This window comes from Sarcophilus harrisii, chromosome 2 (genome assembly GCF_902635505.1).
Source record: "Sarcophilus harrisii chromosome 2, mSarHar1.11, whole genome shotgun sequence".
In the NCBI taxonomy this organism is placed as follows: domain Eukaryota; kingdom Metazoa; phylum Chordata; class Mammalia; order Dasyuromorphia; family Dasyuridae; genus Sarcophilus; species Sarcophilus harrisii.
The window spans coordinates 530,221,564-530,244,365 of record NC_045427.1 but is presented as its reverse complement, the minus strand read 5'-3'; the positions used below and the strand labels follow the sequence as shown (position 1 = coordinate 530,244,365).

Here is a 22,802-nt window from a genome sequence, read left to right as displayed (position 1 = left end):
TTTCCTCTGGCTTTGAGTCACACTAAATAAACAGGAGTCTTATGAGAACTCAAACAGGAACTTGAGGGGATTCTAACTTCATTTTCATTCTTCTAAGGATCTAGATTCAAAACTTGCTCTTCTGTATAGAAAGTTCTTCACCTTTGACAGGCTACCCCCATCTTGTATATCCTTTACTACAGAGCAAAAATGAACTTTTAGCCTAGAACAAGTAATGAAGTCATTGCTCTAGGGAGAAATGCTAATATCAATTCCAATCAATGTGAAAACATTATTTTGTTTCTGGTTACTCCAAAAGCACACCAACTTGTTACATATGTACCAGTTATTTACTCCATTGGCCAAGACCAAGTACTCAAAAGGGGGAAGAAGGGAAAAAAGAGGTAAAAAAAGAGGTAAAAAAGAGTAACTGGATAAATGATGAGCACATTTTCATCAGGTATATAACTGGTTGGTTTATACTAACACTCCTTTAGCCATCCTTCACTTCCCTGTCCAAAAATTGCCCTCCTCCCTATAGTTGGTCAAATAGAAAACTCTTATTCCTCAGAAAAGCCCTCACACACAGTAGTTCAGACACCAAATTTAAAAGTGATCTGTGAATGTCACTGTACCGTCCCACTCAACATGATGCAAACAAGAAACAGGTTATATGCAAGAAAGTGTAGGACATCTTTCAGAGGGGTAGTAAGAAGAGATGGATTAGTAAATCCTTAAAGGGTTACACAGAAGGGAACCATTATTATTTTAATTGGAGACTCCTTGAAGAGACAAACAGAAAAAACAGAATGGATGAAATTAGCAAAGGAAAAGGGGAAAAGGGGAAAAGGATGGAGCAATTAAGAATTCAAAGGAAATGAGGGAATTAAATGGGAGGAAAAAAAGAATCAAGATAACATGTGCCCTTTTCTTTTTTAGGTCTCTGTATTATGTTCTCTATTGAAGGGAAGAGAATTTGTCTTTAATTTTTACATTAGAGGGAGGAAAAGGTCAGTGGATGCAAAAAGGTAATGTCAATGCTGTAAAGAGAAGGGGGCAAACAGGTTACCATCAAAGCATTCTTGCAGTTTAAATGTCTTGGCTAAATTTTTATCAGTCATTTATCTCAAGGGACACAGTTTAGACTCATAGAATGGTATAACCAGAAGGTATCTTGAATATCATCTAGTTCAATGTTCCCCCCCATTTGATAGACGAGGAAACCAAGGCCTACAAAATTGAAATGATTTGCCCAAAGTGATGTAACAGGATAGTTTGTCTAATGCTTTTAGCACTAATCCATCTTGGTCTTTCAAGTACAAACAAGAAGGCAATCACTTGGATACCAGTTCATTTCTAGACTCCTGAAAAATGAAATTCAGACAGAGATGTTACAGCTTTTAACACAATTTCTAGTTTCACTCATATCACCACTATCACCAATAATAATAATAAAAACATATGTATTTATATGGCACTTTTCAGATAGAATGCTTTTGTAGCAACTTTATTTCTCAATGAATTTTGTTAGCAGATTGACTTTACCAGACTCAACCTTACAAATGAGGAGAAACCTGAGGTTGGGAGATATGAAAAACCCAGAATTAGATTCTATGTTTTAATTTCCTAGATCTTTGTCTTATAGTTCTCTCATATTTTAGAACAATAAGAACCAATATTACTTAATAAAGTAGATGGAACATGGAAAATAGTTTCAATCATTGAGCCCCAAGAATATTTGGTAGCAGTCATTAAAAGTGATTAAGAATTACAGCTTATTACTAACAAGGCAAACAGGGAGAATCACTATGAAGAAATCTAAAGTGAAGAAGTTAGGAATGATGATAACAATCTACCAAACATCCCATTGAGAAAGATAAGCAGGCTGTCATGTAAAAGAAACTCAGGGCTCTCTGACCACTCCTTCAATTCTTTTTGCTGACTCTTCATCCTCCTCCTTCCCCAAGGTTTTATTTTCAGCCCTCTTCTTGCTCTGTGCTCTCTCCTGGGGTGATCTCATTCATTTACATGGCTTCAATTACCTCTATGCAGATGACTGTCAGACCTGAATCTCCACCCTCCTCAGCTTCTCACCAGAGTCCCAGGCCTATTTTTCTAACTGCCTGCTGGATAACTGGAGCTAGATGCTCTGCTGACCCTTTAAACTAAATGCTTCTCAAATCCAACTTATCCTCTCCTCCCCTCCTCTTCAGTTTTCTATTTCTATTGTGCCATTGCTATCTCCCCAGCCGCCTAGGCTTGTAACCTTGAAGTCATCTCTGATTCTTTACACTCCCTTCCCCACTCATCTAATCAGTGGCCAAGTCCTGTTGTTTCTAATTCCAAACTATCACTGGCATCCAGCTCTTCCTCTCCACTCCCACTGCAAACACCCAGTTCAGGCCCTAATCTTCTTCATACCTATAGTCTATCCTTTCTTCAAGATATCTGTCACATGGCTACATAAGTAATCTTTTAAAAAATGTTCAATAATATTTTATTTTCCAAATATATATAAAGATAATTTCCAATATTTGTTTTTGCAAGACTTTCTAAGACTAATTCTAATTTTTTCCCCTTCTTCTCTTACCTCTCCCCTAAGACAAGTTAAATATGTGCAATTCTAAGCAATTTTTCTAATGTAGCACTCCTCCTTTAGAAAAAGAGCTAGAAGGGATTGTTGAACAGTCTTGAGAATTGAGAAGTGTGATACACTGGACAGAGTTTAATCTTGTGTCTGACATATTGATTGTAAGACCCTGGGAATCAGTGCCAGTGCCCCTGACAATTTCTAAAACTAAGCTATAGAACAGTCATGGATATGTGCTAGAATATCCTCATTGGGTACCTCCCTAAACCAATGAGATGACAGGTCTGCACCCCCCCCAAAAAAAGGCTACTATGATGGTCATTCCTTTACTCAAAAACATTCCATGGCTGCCCACTACCTCCCAAATAACATGTAAAATCCTGACTCTACAATTTGAAGTTCTGCACAATCTGGCTGCAGCCTAGAATAAAAACAAAAATAACTGATAATTGCTAAATTATACAGGGTGTCCCAAAAGAATTAGTACAATTTTGAGCTATTAAAGCTTAATTACTTTATGTACATGTATACATACATTTGTGTGTATGTGTATATATATATATATATATATATATACACATACATACACTCTTATCAAATGCTATAGTGTATGTCTCAAATGAATTAGTGCAGTTCTAATAGCTAAAAACTGTACTAATTCTTTTGGGACGCTTTGTATAGTATTTGTTAATAGGGGTGTGTGTGTGAGAGAGAGAGGGAGAGAGAGAGAGAGAGAGAGAGAGAGAGAGAGAGAGAGAGAGAGCGCGCGCGCCCAGCATTAATTCTTTTAGGAAGTCCTTTATAGCATTTGTAAAGTACTTTAGATTCACTGTGTTATTTAGTCTTCACAGCAACACCATGAGAGATACTGCTATAAAAGCATCCTCATTGTACAGATAAGGACACATTCTAAGAGAAGTGAGGTGACTTCCCACCCTCCATCTCTATTTATTGAAGTTCAAACACAATTGCCAATTCCTCCATGAGGACTCTGGATACCATCCTTTCCCCTCAGGTGAAACTGGGTCCCCTTCCCCCCCACCCCAGTCCCTTCATGGTTCTCCTTATCTTTGACTGGCTTTCTTTTTTACTTTCTCTCACTTTCCTATATCATAAATATTTGTCCTTCTGCTCCAAAACTGCTAAACTTCTCAAGAGCAGAGTCTAGGCTAATTCTGACCTTGTATACTTAGTGCCTAAGACAGTGTCTTGGAGGAGATAGATGCTCATGGTTAAATTGAAGAACTTAGAAGGGATATCAAAGATGATTAAAGTTCAGTGATAGCTCCCCAAAAACATAATAGCTCAACATATACTATGTGAGCTTGTGGGATTGAATATACAAACAACACTTAATTTAGAAGGCACATTAAACTAAGGTTAGAGGCCTAGACAAAAGTCAGGATGTATCTCTCTTTCACATGGATCTGGCCTCGAGGGAATAAGATATCCAGGATAAAATCATTTTAGTAAATAATGTGTCCTAGGACAATTTTGCTACAGGACTGAATGAATGAAAATATATTTATTCAGAGCATACTATTTACCAAGCTTTAGGAATAGAAAACATAAAGCAAGATAATCTCTGCTCTCAAGGAGTTTATATTCTAATGAGGGAGACAGCACATAAATGGGAAGGGTATCCAGCCTTAGAAATTTTGGTCAGACATAAACATGACAGATGAGTGGAACAATCCATTGGCACATCTTTTCTAGAACAATGGTAGTAATGTTATTGCTTTAACTTTTCACCTATAGTTTTTATATTTTGGTGTAACATTTTTTCCTATGGGATATATCTCCATTTTTAAAATGAATGCCAGGTAGAAAATATTCAATTTACAGAAAGGTGTTTTGAGCTACCTCTTCAGGAAGCCATCAATTCTATGAAAAAATATTGTACAAAAATATATGACTTTGTATAGAGTTGTCTCTTCTAATCCTGAGTTCCTCAAAGTCACATTTAGACATACAGCAAAAGTAGAAGACAGACTAGAGCACAGATCCTTCTTTATTTCAGCCCTCTCCATCATCAGTATTTGTGAGTATAATAAAATTGGCCTTTCAGTTATCTGCATCAGTCATAAAGAGAGTCAAAAGTAGAAGCACGCCACTAGTGACTCTCATGCTTCTTGTATACAGATATAGCCTGTGTTTCAGAAAACTTAATCTAACACTATTTCTGTGAATAATCTGGCAGGTCTTCAAGGATAATAGAAGAATAATGCTTCTGAAAAGCCTACATGGAGCATGTTTCTTCCTAGGGCCATTTTTGTGAAATGTGGAGTTCTTGTTGGCTTAGATTTTATATCTCAGAATGAAGAAAAATGGAGGACAGCCAGGAGTACTGGGTAATGCAAGGCCAACTAAAATAAGGAGACAAACGATTCATTTGGCTCCATTGCACTGAGAAAGGAGACACTTGAAAATGAATATATTATAGGAAAGACTTGTTTTGTTCTCTTGCAGGTTCAGATATATTTATGAATACATATGTATAGCTGCTAGGTGATACAGTGGTTTGAGCACAGGGCTTGGAGTCAGGAAGACCAAAATTCAAATCAACATTTACCAAATATGTGACCATAGGCAAGTAGCTTAACTTCTTTTTGCCTCGATTTCTTCATGTATAAATTAGGGGTAATAACAGCACCCATCTCTTATGGTTGTTGTGAGAATCAAATGAAATAATAATTTTAAAGCAGTACAGTGCCTACCACATACTAAATGCGATATAAATGTTAGTTATTACATATATATATATATACATACACACACACATACACATATATGTGTAGCTATAGGTATACCCACATGCATGTACACATATATACATATGTATACATATATTAATATTTGCATGTGTAAAACTATATATACATATATTCACATAAATATATACACACATATAGAATTCAGATTTTATTCTAAATTAATTTTGTTTTTTCAATTAAGCAAAATACATATTTTCTCCCTCCCATTTCTCCCACACTTACCACCCTCACAACAATCAAAAAAGTAAATAAATAAAGATCTTGTAATAAATGTGTAGTCAAGAAAAATAAATTCTTACATTGATCATGTTCAAAAATATATAAATGTTTCAATCAGCATTTTGAATCTTTTACTCCTCTTTATCAAGAGGTAGATTGCATATTTCATCACGAATCCTCTGGAGTTGTGGTTAGAAATTGAGAAACATATATTTTTAGAGTTGGATAGGGGGCCTTAAGAGATCTTTGAATCCAGAAATGTAGCAATAGTAGCTTTTTTTTTTTAGATGGACTGAGAAGAAGCTTACAATATAAAAATATACCACACGTATTCATTTAAATGTAGACTATCCCTCAAATTTAAGTCACCTCCTAGAAAAGAGCCCACTGAAGAGAAATATACACAGGTATACATTAAAAAGTAATTATTTAAATTTGTGGCCTTAAAATATTTATTGGGCAAATTATTTTCATGTCTTTCAACTCAAGGAAGACAATTTTTATTTCTTGGACTTTCTCTGACCATTTCTATCTATCATAGAATATGTTTATAATTGACACTCAATTTTTATAGAGGTCTCTATCTTTATTTTCTTTTATTCAGTCCATCAAATTTGGACTTGGTCTATCTGCTGAATTTGACACTCTGACCAACCGCTGGATTAGCCCGTCTGCAGAAATGGTTTACATGTGTAGCAACCACACCCTGGTAAACTATCTCCTCTGCACATGACTGAGGGAAACTGACATCTCAAATCCATTGGAGTGTTAGTGGGATGCCTACATCAAGCACAGCAGAATGGGTGGATGAGAAAATTTCTTACAATGGCCATGAAGGCAGCTTAAGCAGGAGCCGTGGGGTGCTTAGAGCTTGGTCAGATGTGGAAAACCCCAAGGTCATTATCCACTGCTGTTTGGGCCACTTCCAATTGCTTTGACTTGTCCAACCACTGGATTTTGTTGACTCACAAAGAGAGAGACTGATGACTTTGAGTAATTCTGCCTCACTTAAATCCAGTTCACTCATGAGTCAAGACATCACCTGGGATGTCACTGGATCACTTTATAAACAAAGGATCAACAACAACATTAATTCTCTTCCCTTACCCTACAGGATCTGGCTTTCTCTCTGTTGCTCATATATGTCACTCCATCTCCTATCTCCATGCCTTTGCACTGGTCATCTCACATTCCTGGAATCCACTCTCCTCTGACTTCAGCCTCAAGAACCCTTTTAGAGGCAGCTCAAGCATCACCTTCTACATAAAGCCTTTTTTGATTTTCCCAACTGCTAGTGCCATCCCTTCCAAATGACCTTATATTAACTACTTTGTATTTTTTTACCTTTATATTTTATATTTATTCTGCAAATACCTATATGTGTACTTCTTACCTTCCCTGTTAGACCATAAGCTCCTAGAGCATAGATTTTTCTCATTCACTGAATTTGCATCTCTAGTTTGTGACTAAGAATTAAGCATCTAAAAGGTACTTAATTAGTGCTGATTGATTGATTGCACCCATCTCCTACTATACACACACACACACACACACACACACACACACACACATACACTCTCACAACTTCATTCAGCCCTGCTCATTTCTGACCTCCTCAGTACTTCTCTCCTACTCTCCAGTCTAAGATGTCAAAGTACATGTCCTCTGCATGTTTCTCAGTTCTTTATACTAGGCTTTACACAATAAATACTTAATGACTTACTTTGAAAATGCCACCCCCAATTCCAGATAACTCTGTTCTAGATTTATAGACTTGATAAATCTTGGACTTTTGGCTTCATCTAACCCTTTAATTTTTCATTTGAGGGCACTGAGGCCCAGGGAGTTTACCTAATTCAGTCAAGACCACTCAGATAATAAATGGCAGAGTTTGTATTCAGTCTCAGATCCATGATTTTCAAAATCTAATCCTGCACCATATTGCTTCTCACTCTTGAGAGGCTGGATCAAATATACAGGCTTGGGAATTAACCTTTGATATTTGTCAGTACAGACTCAAATGTGTTTCACTTACATTAAATGGCAAAAGATGGAGCTTATACAATATCCCAATTCATCCTATAATAACTGTTCCTTATAGATTATTCTGTTATTTCTGTTCTTTTTGATAATATTACCCTTTCCATGAAAGATCACCAGGGACAAAAAAAAAAAAAAAAAAAACAGCCTATGGATGTCAAAGGTTAGCTCAGTAAAAAGCTTCAAGTTGTTGTTTTTTAAAGCAGAAAAACTTCACTAAAGCAAGATCATTCCAGAGAATGTGTTGTCCCACCTCTTTTATTTACATGAAAGCCACCCTGAGAAAAGTGGCTTAATCCAAATAACTAAAAAAAGGAGAAGAGAGATAATGAGGAAAAGATGGGAAGGTAGAAGTTATCATTATTTATTTTCTGAAGTTCATCTATTGAAGGAAGAATGAATACATATTCCAATAAGAGAATAACTAGAAAGACTTAATAAGAGGTTAGTTACCTAGTTGTCTAATATGAACTGACTTCTGTTATAAATTCATTCAATAAATATTCATTGAGTACCAACTAACTACATAAAACTTTTTTTGCATCCTTTCATCTGCTAGCAAAGTGTGATGCATGTAGTAGGTACTCAATAAATAGGTGACAAATGAAGTACAAAATGACAGGCATCATAAAAGATAGAAAGAAGCCTCATATAGTATTTCATGCCCTTTTAAAAGCATGGAGAAGAAAAACATGCATATATGAAAAATAAATAATAGGCGACATGAACGGTAATATGTAACCAGCTATCTCAAATGAGAGGTACAAACAGTAATGATCTTTTCCTCCTCTGAACTCTCAATACTTAGAGTGTGCCACTGTGTGTTGAAAACTATCTTTGCATATTTTGAAAATAAAAAGCTATTATTGAAAAATAAATTAAAAGTTAAAAAAATAAATTTAAAAAAAGTTTGCCATTATGATCAGGGTAGACTTTATAGAGGATATGGAACTTGAGTTGATCTTTAGACAAAGTAGAAGACAAGGAAAGGGAGCAAAAATATTGAAGCAGGTGCTTAGAAGATAATGATTAGCCCAATCTGGCTAAATCAGAGCATATAGCATGCACAGAACATAATATATAAAGCTAGATTGGTCGACTGAGGCTAGAAAATGGTGAACTTTCCTTGCCAGGATAAGGAGTGAGCACTTTCTCCTAGAGGTGATATGGATCCAGTGTGGGGTTTTGGGTAGAGAGTGGCAGATGTCAGGCAAAGATGTATTTTAGCAAGATAAATCTGGCGGCAGTATGTAATATAGGTTGGACAAGGAAATACAAGCTGACACATAGCACCCCGAGGTTTTCAAAGTTTTGTAGGTAGAGTTTATATAATATATAATGTATATGACTATATTGTATAACATATAATATTATATAATAGACATGTATGATTCTCATGGCATTCCTGTAAGGTGGATACAAATCATACTTTTACATGTAGGAAACTGATGCTGAGAGAGGGTCACACATATAGTTAATGTCTGAGGCTGGGATTTGAGATCATCCTGACTCCAAATCAGGATCCATAATTCTGCCCATTGTGATAAAAATGCCGGGATCTTATAGATGCAGGAGCTCCTTGCAAGAATGCAGATCACACTCAATCCATCAATGACAGCTCACTATGTTATTTTTGTTAATGTCAACCTGTAATTTCACACAATGGATCTACTCTATGTGATGAATCCTTTCAAATCTTGACATTTGAGGGTACCAATAAAGCACTATGGTTGTCCACCTCATTATCCATTATTCTTCCCATCTGACCAGTCCATCTTCTCTTCCAATTATACATTTCTTTGATAATTCTTTTTTCTTTAGAGTTCTCAATTGGTTATATGTGGTTGTCTGTCCACATCCACAATGTGCCTCATTGTTTTCTCTAAGATACTCATTTTTTGCTTATCCTGCAGCCATTGTATTTTTTGTCTTCCTACTATGTAATAAAACTATCAGAAATTTTTTTGGCTTTTCCTACATACATAAACAAAAAAGAGGATGTACATGAAACTTTGAATTTATTTTATATGTGGCTTAGCATATTGTATATATTTTTTCAAATATATGAGAAATTTAACATACAACTTTCAGAGTTGTCCTGTTTGACTATGATTCTTTCTGCTTCTTTTGATATCTTCTGTGCAACTTTTAAAAAGATGCTTCAATCTCAATTTCAATCTCTCTCTCGCTCCTTCTTCTCCTTCTCTTTCCCTCCTTTCTTCACTCCCTCCCTCTCTTCCTCTCCTTTCCAATTTTCCTCTCCCTCTTACCCTGTCTCTCTTTCCCTCTTTCTCCATTCCCTTTCTCTTTCCCTCCTTCCCCCTCCCTCTCACCATCTTCCCTAATAGAAAATTAGTATTTTTTAAATGGGCTCTGGTTTCATGGGGAGCTTAGGGTAAGTAAAGGAATTTTGCAATTTCCCAAAGCCTATCTAACCTGTTCTTATCCTGCTATGCAACTTTGGACCCAATTGTATATTGACTGTATACAATGATGAACAAATCCCATAGGACAACAACACAAATGCATGTTGAAATCTGGGCAGTAGAAATAAGCTAAACTCCTTTGAGTGATTATAGATCTCTCCCAGTAGTGTTGCAGTGTTCTGGAGCTCAATGCAGTCAGTGTGATGCCATCTATAAACAGGAATATCTACAGGACCTAACTATCTGTAAAGAAAATCTTTTCTACCTAAACTCTAGGCAGGATCTCTTCCATCCCAGTAGTGAATATCTTCAGGAAGCATATAACTAACATTTTATGCCTTGTTTGATGTTTAATATAGGGAAGCGTTGAATAGGATTATTTCTATTGTCATGTCTTCTAAGATATATTGAATGATTTTGATGTATGATTGGGAGACAGCTTGTTGTAAAACAATCTGTAAGGTTGTCTTTTGTTGTACCAAATCACATGCCATTTTTTAAATCAATAAATAATAAACACGAGGGGTTTTACAGTTTTTACATTTTTCAGTCAGTCAGTAAGTCAGCCAATAAGTATTTATTAAGCACCTACTATGTGCAGAACATTACCTGCGAAATGAAAAAGATGATCACTTATTAATAACCTGATAGAGAATATTCTCCATTCACATATAGATGACTCTCATAAAGGCTTTGAAATAAATGTCCTGGGACTGCTAAGGAAATATAATAGATTAAGTTGTCAAGCCAGCCCTGTAAAAGAAAAGCTACTAAATTCTTCACTTACCTCCTATCTTTGCATTGTATGCAATGCCCACTATGCAATAGGAATTGTTTGCTGAAGCAGCAACTTCACCAGCACAGCGAGTACCATGCCTAGAGCAGATGGGGGTAGAAGAAGAAATAAGAAATCAGAAAGTTTCAAAGGTTTCACATCGTTATCCCAAATTAAGTGCAGCAAGACATATTTGTTAGCATGGGATTATTATTTATGATTCATGGTTTTCATCCTCTTTGCCACCAGCACTTTTGCTAATAGTTTCCTGTGGCTATTCCATTATTCACCCCAATATTTATCCCCAATCATATCTTGAATTCCCTTCCCATAAGAGGCTATAAGAGTGCCATGATTCTCATTTCTAAGGCCATTTAAACAGAAGCTGAGAAAAAATTCTCTTGATTTAACACTCAACAGTAGCCAGGGGTCTACAAGGAAATTACCAGCAAAATGTATTGCCTTTCACTGGAATAACCCCAATATAAAAGGTGCTGCTTTCTGTCAATCCCTCTGGTGGAAAACAAAAATATGGGGAACTTTAAAAATGAAAACTATCAGAAGAGTCCACAGAGATTTTGTATCATTAGCCAAATTAAAGGCCTTCCTTAAAAATAGTTATGTCTTAGCCCTTTCAAAGACAATATTCTTATTTTTCACTGACTTGTTCTATCCACTGCTGTTAACAGGATTCCCTTAGTTCATTCTCTCAATAGTAAAATTCAAACCTATTCTTTAGGAATCAAAACTTCTCAACAAGGCTACTTTACATTTTGTGAGAAAAGGAGAGTTTTTCATTTTAAACAACTTAGGTTGTATGAACAAAACTTTTGGAGAAGGACTTTATGACTGGTTGATAGGTCAACCTTGGCAAATTTTGTCTCATTTATCAAATTATCAGGTCCAGCATTTTTGTACTTAGCTCAAAGAAGATAAGTGAAATATTTTGCCTCAAGTCACACAGCCAGGGTATGTCAGATGCAGAGCTTGAACCCATTTTCCTGATTATGAGACTAGCTCTTTCTTCACTATGATCACTACTGCTTCCCAGGCACTACTTTTTAATTACTCTATCATCCAGATGTCTGCATTCTACTCTTCCTCCACTTCCACATTTCCATTCCAAGCTCTCTCTTTTCATGTATGGAGCCTATTGGGAGCTCAGGACTGTATTCATCTGATGTCTACATCTTTTAGAGCTTTGTAATTAGGAATTACTGGAACCATTCTATAGGAAGCAGCACTTGGAGCCAGGGTACACTCATTTTCAAGGCTCGAGTCATAAAGGGAGCATGTCAGCCTCCACCTAGTTTCAGTACCTTCATTCTCCTTGTTCCCTAACCTTCCAAGGATCTGCATTGAAAGGCCTGAAACACACCCTCAAATTGCTTAGGGATCCACACCTTAACAACCTCCCCAAACACATGCACTGACTCACACACCCTCACCTCACTCATTAGTTTTAACTAGTTACTCTCATTCTCTCTCTGTCTCTCTCTCTCTCCATGTTTGTCTGTGTTTCTGTCTCTTAATCTTCCTCTCTCTCTCTCTCTCTCTGTCTCTCTCTGTCTCTCTCTGTCTCTCTCTCTCTCTCTTCCCTCTCCCTCTCTTCCCTCTCCTTCTCTCCTTCTCCCTCCCCCCCTCTCTCTTTCTGTCTCTCTCTGTCCCTCTCTGTCTCCCTCTGTCTCTATCTGACTGCCATGAATCATTCCAAGTCTAACACTAAAGCTCTATTAATACTCTATTCTCAACAAACTGTGTATTGCATTTTCAACATACCCAAGAACTAATAACTAGCAGTGTCTACTCTACCATTTACCAGCATTAGAAAAAAGCCAAAATAACATTATGGCTTTTTCAGGGGTCTATGGACAACTGAAAGTCCTTTTCAGCTCAGAATGCAGTTAACAACTACTCCAAAGTCTAGCAATTAGGGGAAAGCTAGACTTAGGAATAATATCAAAATATTTAGAATAGTTTTTTTTTATTTTTTAGGCCTATTTATGTACATCCATTTTACACATTTCCATATGAGTCATGTTGGAAGATAAAAATCTGAACAAAACCTTATAAAAATATAAGATATCTTTCTGATATAACAATTACAATAGAAAAGAGAAGGCTTTTTCCTAGCTATTAGTGACCAGGATCAGTGACTGATGCCTTTTGATGCCTAAAAAAGACCAATTTCAGGAATCAGTAATGTTGCAGAATGGCTGGAATATTTGAATTCAAAAAGATCTGGATTCTAATACTGCATTAGATACTTTCCTTAACAGCTTGGGCAAGTCACTCAGCCTTAATTTCTCTTCTGTAAAATGGAACTAATCATACCTACTGTACTTGCTTCACAGGATTGTTGTGAAAGTCAAATAAAATAATGTATAAAACAATTTGTACACCTTAAAGTGTTCCATTGATGTCAGCTGTTATTATCAGTAGAAGTTTTAAACATATCTGTATGTTTACATATGTTCCTATATGATACCCTTCACACACTAATAAAACAGAAGAACATAATAATAGTTGATAATTACATGGCATTTTATGATTTATAAAGTATTTTACATTCATTTCTCTATCTCATTTAAGTTTCACAATAGCCCTATGAAATCAGTGCTATTATTAATACATTTTATGTACCAGGAAGCAGAGGCTGGGAAAGGGTAAGGGAAGTGCCCAGTGTCTCATGGTTAAGTATTTAAGACAAGATTCAAACTCATTCAAGAAAGAGAGTGTGAAATCATGGAAAGAATACCATATTTGGAGGAAAAAGACCTGGACTGAAATCCTACCTTGGCCCGCTCCTTGTATGACCTGAGACAATTCACTTAAATTGTTTTTTCATCTATAAAATGAAGGGGCTGAACAATATGACATCTAAGATATCTTCCAGGTCTAAATCCATAAGCCTGACTTCAAGGCAAATACTCTTTTTACTATGTTACCTTGTCTCTAATTAACTTATAGATTTTAAGGTTTCCAAAAGAATCTAACACCATATCCAAAAGTAGGGAAACATTTGAATTTCTTTCATTTTATTAGTTTTTTCTGGGCATAATATTATTTTTAGGTGTCTGAGAAAGAAAAGACTTACTTATTTTCATTGCTGGCATCATAACGTGGAGAAGGATCATAATCATTTCCATTGACATCATAACTTGCATAGGCATCCTAAAATTAATATGTCTCAATAAGTGAAGGAATACAAATTACACAACCCACACAGCAGCCTTATCTACATTTGCAAGCACTGTGGTTTTTATTCCTCTTTTCTAAAATAGAAATAAATGCACAATAGCTGCAGAAAACATCTACCAAAAGCATCTAATCTATAAAGTACACTAATCTCATTCTGTAATTTCTCCATTTCAATCAGATAATTTTGGCATAAATCAAATTTTAAGTACAGATCAATTTAAATATAGATTAAATCTAAACTTGAGTTAATAGTCCAAGCACAATGAGAATATCAAATATACTAATTTATATAGCTTCTACATAATTTCGATAGGCTAAAATTCTCATTATAACAGCTGTACTTAAGGTTTTGCAATACTATATTTTATGGTCTCCAGTTATTAAGGTTATCTAAATTTTTTACACTCTTTTTTTCATATATTTAATGTTCAGAAATAAACAGTTCAGGAACAAATTATACTCCTTCAATTTTACATACATATAAAAATAAGAATATTCTGAGATCTATTACACAAATAGATAGGAGTATTGAGTTTACAGAGATTCTCTGAAAGCCTTCTTGGGATAGTTCCTGCACCAGATAGGACAACAGGAATGACATTACTTTATCTGGTTTCTACATGGTTTTAATTTGTAATTATCTTGTCCTCATCTTCTATAATAAGATTCAGATAGAAACAGAGCTGGGACAGGTTCCTATCCTGCTATTATTCCTTTATAATTAATGTTCTATGAATGACTGCTCAGGTTGTTGCTTTTTACAGGTGACAAAATGTGATGACGTATATGCAATTTTTGTAGGCTCATTAAAATATCCGTTGGTAAAGCTGAGGAAGCAGAAAGGACAACAGTGATTTTGTTATGACAACATCCTCCAACCTAATTCCTTTTTAGGTAATGTAATATATCCTGTAATGTAAAATGGACAGGATGGGACAGTGGATAGAGAGCTGGTCTCAGAGCCAGGAGAATCTGGATTCAAGTCTCATCTCATACACAGACTGATGGTGTAATCATGGGAAAGTCACTTAAGTTTTCAGTGACATATGGTGGTTCTTTAAGACTAAAAACTGCAGAGAACATGCTAACTTGTGTTGGTAGAAAGAATCTCTTCAGATGGGAATTGCTTATGTTAATGAAGTCAATGGGCCAGTCCCTGTCTTATAATAAAATATAGTCATAATATATGCTATTTACACATTATTATGTAATAGTGCCAAGTCAAATCAACAATTATTGTCTACTATGTACCAGAAACTGTATTAAGTCTCCTCCTTCAGCAGCCGCAAGGGCCAGAATGAGTGAAGGTTCAGGCAGAACACCTAGGGGCATTAGAATGCAAAAGAAATTACAGAGTTCAGTTACATTCTTCTGCTTCAGTTTTAAGCTTTAGGATCTTAAGAATTGCACTAAGACTTTTTGAATACTCTGCATATAATAATAACAATAATAATGATATTCCTGTGGTCCTATCTGCTATTAGAGTTGTATCAAGGATGTTTTCAGTGAGCCTATAGAGAATATACTTTTATCTTAATTCTTTCATTCAACTTCCAAAAACAGTTTTCTTAATAAAAATGTTTTCATCATCATCATCTCCAGAATGTTTCCAAATGTTAATGCACAAAACTTGCTATTGAGCTTCAGAATGAAAGGATCTCCTTACTCTAGTCAAATGATTTTCTGAAGGTATCATAGTAGCCATGCTGTTGCCTATAGTAGTAGTTTAAAAAATCATGTGTGGACATATATAATATTTGCAAATATTATATTGAATATATTTAATACTGAAAATAAGCTTTTAGCAACTGGTTTTCTGACTTCATATATATTTGAAGGGAACAATGTAGCCAGCAGCAACATCACAGCACATAGCATACAAGAAACAGATGATATTTTCAACTACCATCCACTGAATTGATATTATTTTATTATCCTCAGCTGAAGAAATAGAATTAACCTCATTGTTTTCTAGGAGTAATCTTTTAAAGGTTCTTCTTCAAGTTCCTTTCTTTCTTACATCATTTCACATGTTTCATCCCATGAAATGAATAGAAGCTTCTTGAGGTCAATGATTATCCTTCCTTTCTTCCCCTCTTTTACCTACCCATCTACCAAATACCTGCTATCATCCTGCAACTGGCTACATTTATGTGCTTTGCCTGTAGCATGGAATCTAATTTAGGATATAATTAAGAGTCAGGATGAGATAAAGTCAGATAACAAGTTGACAAAATGCAATTTTTCAATATTAAAAAACAAAATAACAAATATTTTACTTATGAAATGAAAATTCAAATCCTTGGTTTTGGAGACTCAAAATAGTTTAAGCAAAGTTAAAGTGGAATCTACTATAGAAAAGATTTGAATTTTTATAGAAGGATGTCATTTTCTGGGAATCCAGGCAGAGTCTTTTAAAGGATATTCTCTTTGGAGAAAAACAAATAGACAATATAAAACAATCCTATGAGGCTATATGTTAGCATCCTATATCAAGGGAAGCATAAATAAAATGAAGCTCAGCTTACGTAATTAGCTGCTAGATCTGGGTGATTCCTCTCTATTCCATCATCCAGAATGGTCACCACCACATTTTTTCCCGTGTAGCCTCTCTTCCATGCTGCAGGGACGTTCATTTCGGATCGGCAGCGACTGTGCTTATCCCCGCAGTGCTAAGCAAACAAATGAATCCCAAAACACAGAAGCTGAACCATAATACATTCCATCTATCCAACTGGTAGTAATTTAAGAGTTTAGACAGGACTACATTCATGTATTCACATGAACAAATAATAAAAACAACTCCTCATGCTTTAAGTAACAGGCCTTATTTCAAGCAACTCATTTATTTCCCAGAAGTAAAGATGAAATATTGCATTTAGTGTTTTATTTTAAACTATTTCTCCATCATTTCCATGGAGAAGCATCATCCCTTTTCTAGTTGATTTTTCCCTATTCAAGTATTCTTTTAGAATACTTAGTCACAAGAATATGTATCAAACTGACTTACTAATACCTAAAACACACCCCAAAGGAAGGCAATTTTGCTTACCATATACCACATGTTAGACCATATTGGGTCATTGAAATAAATGGAATGTGCATCACTTCGAGAATGTCTCTTCACTCTCCGTTTAACTTCTTGTTGCTGTAGCCACTTCACCTGCCATATGAGAAAAGTTCATATTTATTCATGTTATCACTTCCTACTTTCTATTGCATTACATGTAATATAAATTTCCATCTTCATTATCCGCATCCAAATAGCTAACATTTACATGATGTTTTCTATGTGTGCTAAGCCCTTTATAATCATCTTATTTGGTAAATCTTCATATGTCACCATGCCATTGTAAAGTTTCAGATTCTAAATTCTAGGAGAAAGGACAATAGCTATTTAACTTACTTTATTAATTTTTTTGATCTACAAAATATTTCTTTTGATGCCCCTTTGTGACTTGGAGATGGTCACTGGTTCTCTAAGTCCATACCAGTAAGGTATAAGCGCTAGAAAACCCCACCAATGCTTGGAGTACAGAATAGGGCTGAGAAATATCAAGTCTTTGTTACCTAAGAACCATGCAGACATTGCTCTCTTTAAGAATGAGATGATTAAGGCCAGTTCCAATGATCTTGTGATAAAGGGAGTCATCTACACCCAGAGAGAGGACTACGGGAACTAAGTGAGGTTCATACCATAACATTTTCACTCTTTTTGTTGTTGTTTGCTTGCATTTTATGCATTTTATTTTCTTTCTCATTTTTCCTGTTTGATTGATTTTTCCTGTGCAGCAAGATAATTGTATAAATATGTATACATATATTGCATTTAACATATATTTATATCATATTTAACATGGATTCACTGGCATCTAGGGGAGGGGAGGGGGGAAGAGGGGGAAATTGGAACACAACAGTTAATGTTGAAAAATTAACCATGCAAATGTTTTAAAAATAAAAAGCTTTACTTTAAAAAAAAGAGCCATCCCAACTCAGTTCAGAAAAATTCATAGACCAGAAGATGGGTGGCAAAGACATAAAGCAAAGTATAAAGACAGTTATATGTGTTATAGAACTATGATTTGTGACAAAAATAATACTTATACCTACAAAATCAAGCATCTTTAAAATAATTAAAGAATGTAAACCACAGTGATTAAATCTATGAAATAGAAAAAATGTAGCTGGCAAGATTTTTTTAGGATATTCTCTGAAAGAAGTTCAAAATTGGGATACCTGGTTAGCTCAGACCTGAAGAGGTTCAAGGAAAAGTGAGCAAATACATGGAATGATTCTGAGAAGGGAAGACTTATAAATAAGAAAATGTAATCTTTTTCTCTTAGGAAATTTTGCAAGAAAAAGGAATTCACTGGTTCTAGCAAAATCATAGACTAGCTTTCTGCTTTGGTTATTTGCCTTGAATTTATAATTTCCTCCACAAATCTCACTTAGGGGTCCTACAAACTAAAGGATAGGAAGGATTCTTCTAGATTATCATCATTAGGGAAAAAAGTAGAATAAATCCCCCCAATGTTATGTATATAGGAAGACCTTCATAAGTTTCACCTTGGACACAAACTGCTTATTTCATCTCAGTCAAGTTAATTAATTTCTTAGTGACCCCAGGCTAGATGTGGAAGAGTAGGTGCTGTTTTAGTAAAGGAAATTCCTTACTGAAATTTCCCTACCCTAGTGAAATCACAGATCAGATTCCAAAACAAAACAAAACGAGTTAACAAAAGATGACAATTTTGTGACAAAAACATATTAGATAATGGATATTAGGGGACAAAATGCCTTTTTAAAAAAGGATCAGAATAACTTAAAAGGGAACAGTACTATAGCACTCACTACAACAAAGCTCACATGAACTTATTAAATACCAATCAATAGCAACAATGTATTTTTCTCTTCAAACTAAAATAAAATCCAAAAAACCAAAAAACCCAAATTCCAGAAGGAACACTAAACAAAAATCCCAAATGTAAAATACCAGATAATTTAACTAAGCTGTCATGTTTCTATGGTAAGTCAGTCTATAAATTCAGATACTGTTCATCATATTCCCTAATGATATTTTGAAGGTTCATCATTTACTAAAGATTATATGTTTATATTAAACATACACATACATAAAGAATATATTATTATACAATATACTATACAAAAAGAACATTAAGTTATATATAATTATATGATATACAAAAGTTAAATTATGTATATACATACATATATAGTATACATAAAAGGAAAACCTTAAATTTCACTTTGGATGCAAACTGGCTATGTCATCTCAGTCATCTCAAGTTTCAAAAAAAACCCAAGTTAGTAAAAGGTGCTTTTTTAAAAAAAACTTTTTTTACTTTTAAATGAAGTCAGTTTTATATATCATATTTTAAAAACACAATTGCACATACTATTACTTCCCAGAAGTAATTATTTTTGGTAGTACAGAGACATCCCCACCATTGTGTCATGCTGGTTACTCTATTCATTAACACATTCTGGCTGGAAATAACCATGACAATCTCCTAGATCAGACCTAATGTTTCATTTGCAGTAATGATCACACAGAGAATTTCCTCCTCCCTAGTTATAAGTTATTTCTTGATTACAAGTTAGGTATTTAGTAAGGTATACACTGATCTTACTAAAAATTCACTTTTGGTTTGAAAGAATTAATGTGAGAACCTGGGCAAATTATCTCTGAGGAGTGATTGTGGATAATAAAGTCTGAAATATTCTGCTTTTCTCTCATAAAATGATCCTGATGTCAGGATATGATGATGTGTCAAGCTCCCACAAAGCAAGAACTTAGACCTTAGTCATCTCCTTTTGGAAACCTCCTTGTAGAAAGTCTTTGACAACACCACCCTCCCTCTCAACTCAGTTACTCCATTTAATCAATAAGCATTTATTAAATGTCACTATATGTAGACACTAGGTATACAAATAAGTTGAACCAAACTATCACTTTTCTTAATGAGCTTATGTTATAATTCAAGATTTAAGGATTTATAAAGGTAAAAGAATTAAGGTGCAGATATAAAAGTTGGCCTGCTAGTACTCCTGGCCAACATTCTATTCATACTTATGTCTGCTAATTGTTACCTTGAATTCGGGTAACAATTTCCTAATCTTAAAGAAGCTGTCTCTCATGTTTGTAATGCACTCCCTCCTTAGCACCACCTCTTAGAACTGTTAACTTTTTTTGAAGCACAATTTAGGAGACATTTTCTGTAAAACTGTTTCCTATTTCCACCAAGAGTGAGACTTTCCCTTTTGAAGTAGCTTTTTCCTTCTTGAAATTTCTTTGTATTCCCATATCTGTCTACATGTTGTAAAAGTCTTGCTTCTGGGGAGGTAAAGACTAGTGGATGACTTGTATTTTGGGAGCTATAAGCTTGGGTAAAGCCAACTGGGTTTCTAATTAAATCTGACATTTATAGGTAAGTTCCTAGGGGCTGAAAACCACCAGACATCCTAAGCAAAAGGAACTGCCAGAGGTCAGAAATAGAGTACATCACAGGTTATGTCCTTATCAATGGGAGAAAAGGAAGGGAAGGGAAGGGGGAAGGGAAAGAAAGGGAAGGGGGAAGGGAGGTAGGGAGAGAAGGAGGGAGGGAGGGCAGGGAATGCTTGATTTCTGTCTCTGTATTCCCAGCACTTTGCACAGTATAGATGATTAATACATTAATATTTGTTGATTAAAATTAAATGTAGCTTGTTCCCAGCTTTTCACAATTATAAATAATGCTATTATAAATGCCTTTGAAAAGAAGTCTTTCTTTTTCTTTTTAAATAATGTTAGGATACAACCACAGTAATAAGATTGTTTGGCCAAAGGACGCAGTTATTTTTATGAAATACATAGTGTATTACTAGTTGGTCAATCAACATTTATTAATCACCTATTATGGACAAGGTACTAATCCAAGTGATAGGGATACACAAGGAAGCAAAAGACAGTCCCTGACATAAAAGAATTCACAGTCTAATGGAGAGAAAAATCAAATATTAGAAGAGATTGTTCTTCAAAAAAGATTTCATCAATTGGCAATTTCAACAGTAATCTAAGTATAGATTTATTTATCAACAACATCACCAATATTGCTTAGTTGTTGTTAGTAGGTTTTTCATTGCTGTGTTAATTTGGTAGGCCTGAAGCAATTCCTCAGAAGTGTTTTAATTTTCATTTCTTTGATCATTAGAAAAGTCCAATTTTAAAAATTATTATTTATAAGTTGTAAATTGTCTGACCATTTTTCCATTAGAGTTAGTACTTCCTTTGAATATTTGTAACTGTTTCTTGCAAAATATTGGAAGTTTTGTTCCATTTGTTACAAATGGAATTTTCTTAATTTGTAATTTTTCTTTTTATTTCAGTAAACTATTTTTGTTGTACAGATTTTCTTTTGTTCATCTAATTGAATTCATCTAATGGGACTTCTTATGTGTTCAATAGACACTCAACACATCTCCCAAGTAATACATAAATTATCCCATTTTATTCTCTCTTACAAGTTATTTATTATTCTTATATCATTAATAAAATCCCACTTTGACACCTTATCATGAAGTGAAGAGAACTGTTGATTTCTTTAAGGCTATAAGGAGCATAAGCTCTGACAAATTTTATCCAGCTAGACAGGCTTTGAGAGCTAGTGATGAGCTATACAAATTGGTCATCAGTTAACATTATTGTGGTTAGAACAACCCAAGAAGACTCTGGAATCATGAGGAGTTTTGATGTATGCAGTTATTGGGATTACCCACACTGATGAAATCGCAGTTCCTTATTATGTAACTGAAATTTGATATACTATATAGTAAGATTATTATCTAAAATAATTTTCTGCCATCCTTCTATGTGCTGTTCTCAATATTTACTAGATAATTAACCCTTTCTGAATTTCTATTTTCTACAGGTTTACTGAATACTGTATCTCCATTATATTTTATTATTCTATTTTTATGTTTTTGCTCTACATAAGATCATTTTGATAACTGCTTAATATTTCTGAGTCACAAAAAGTGATCAAACTGTGCATACCCTTTGACCCAGCAGTGTTAATACTGGGTTTATATCCCAAAGAGATCTTAAAGGAGGGAAAGGAACCCACATGTGCAAAAATGTTTGTGGCAGCCTTCTTTATAGTGGCAAGAAACTGGAATCTGAGTGGATGCCCATCAGTTGGAGAATGGCTGAATAAATTGTGGTATATGAATGTTATGGAATATTATTGTTCTTTAAGAAATGGCCAACAGGATAATTTCAGAGAGGCCAAAAAGATTTATATGAACTGATGCTAAGTGAAATGAGCAGAACCAGGAGATCATTATATATGGCAACAACAAGACTATATGATAATCAATTCTGATGGACACGGCTCTTTTCAACAATGAGATGATTTAAACCAGTTCTAATTGTCCAGTAATGAAGAGAGTCATCTACACCCAGAGAGAGGATTGTGGGAACTGAGTGTGGACCATAACATAGCATTTTCACTCTTTCTATTATTGTTTCCTTGCATTTTTGTTTTCCTTCTCAGGTTTTTTTTTTCTTTCTAGATCCAATTTTTCTTGTGCAGCAAGATAACAATATAAATATGTATACATATATTGGGTTTAACATATATTTTAACATATTTAACATGTATTGGATTAACTGCCATCTGGGGAGGGGGGAGGAGGAAGGAGGGGAAATTTTGGAACAGAAGGCTTTTCAAGGGTCAGTGTTGAAAAAATTACCCATGCATATGTTTTGTAAATAAAAAAATATAATAATAAAAAAATTT

The 22,802-nt window shown here is 34.8% G+C and overlaps 1 protein-coding gene across 2 annotated transcripts in view; it reads right to left on the bottom strand.

Moving 5' to 3' along the window:
• The window catches only part of PCSK6 (proprotein convertase subtilisin/kexin type 6), a 241,877-nt gene that overhangs the window by 153,869 nt on the left and 65,206 nt on the right, over positions 1-22,802 (bottom strand). For both annotated transcript variants that reach the window (XM_023497530.2, XM_003755590.4), the window contains exons 3-6: positions 17,057-17,167; positions 16,533-16,676; positions 13,901-13,977; positions 10,816-10,904 (exon numbers count right to left, since the gene is read on the bottom strand). In XM_023497530.2, the coding sequence (XP_023353298.1) occupies positions 10,816-10,904; positions 13,901-13,977; positions 16,533-16,676; positions 17,057-17,167 (421 nt within the window). The remainder of the gene's footprint in view (positions 1-10,815; positions 10,905-13,900; positions 13,978-16,532; positions 16,677-17,056; positions 17,168-22,802) is intronic.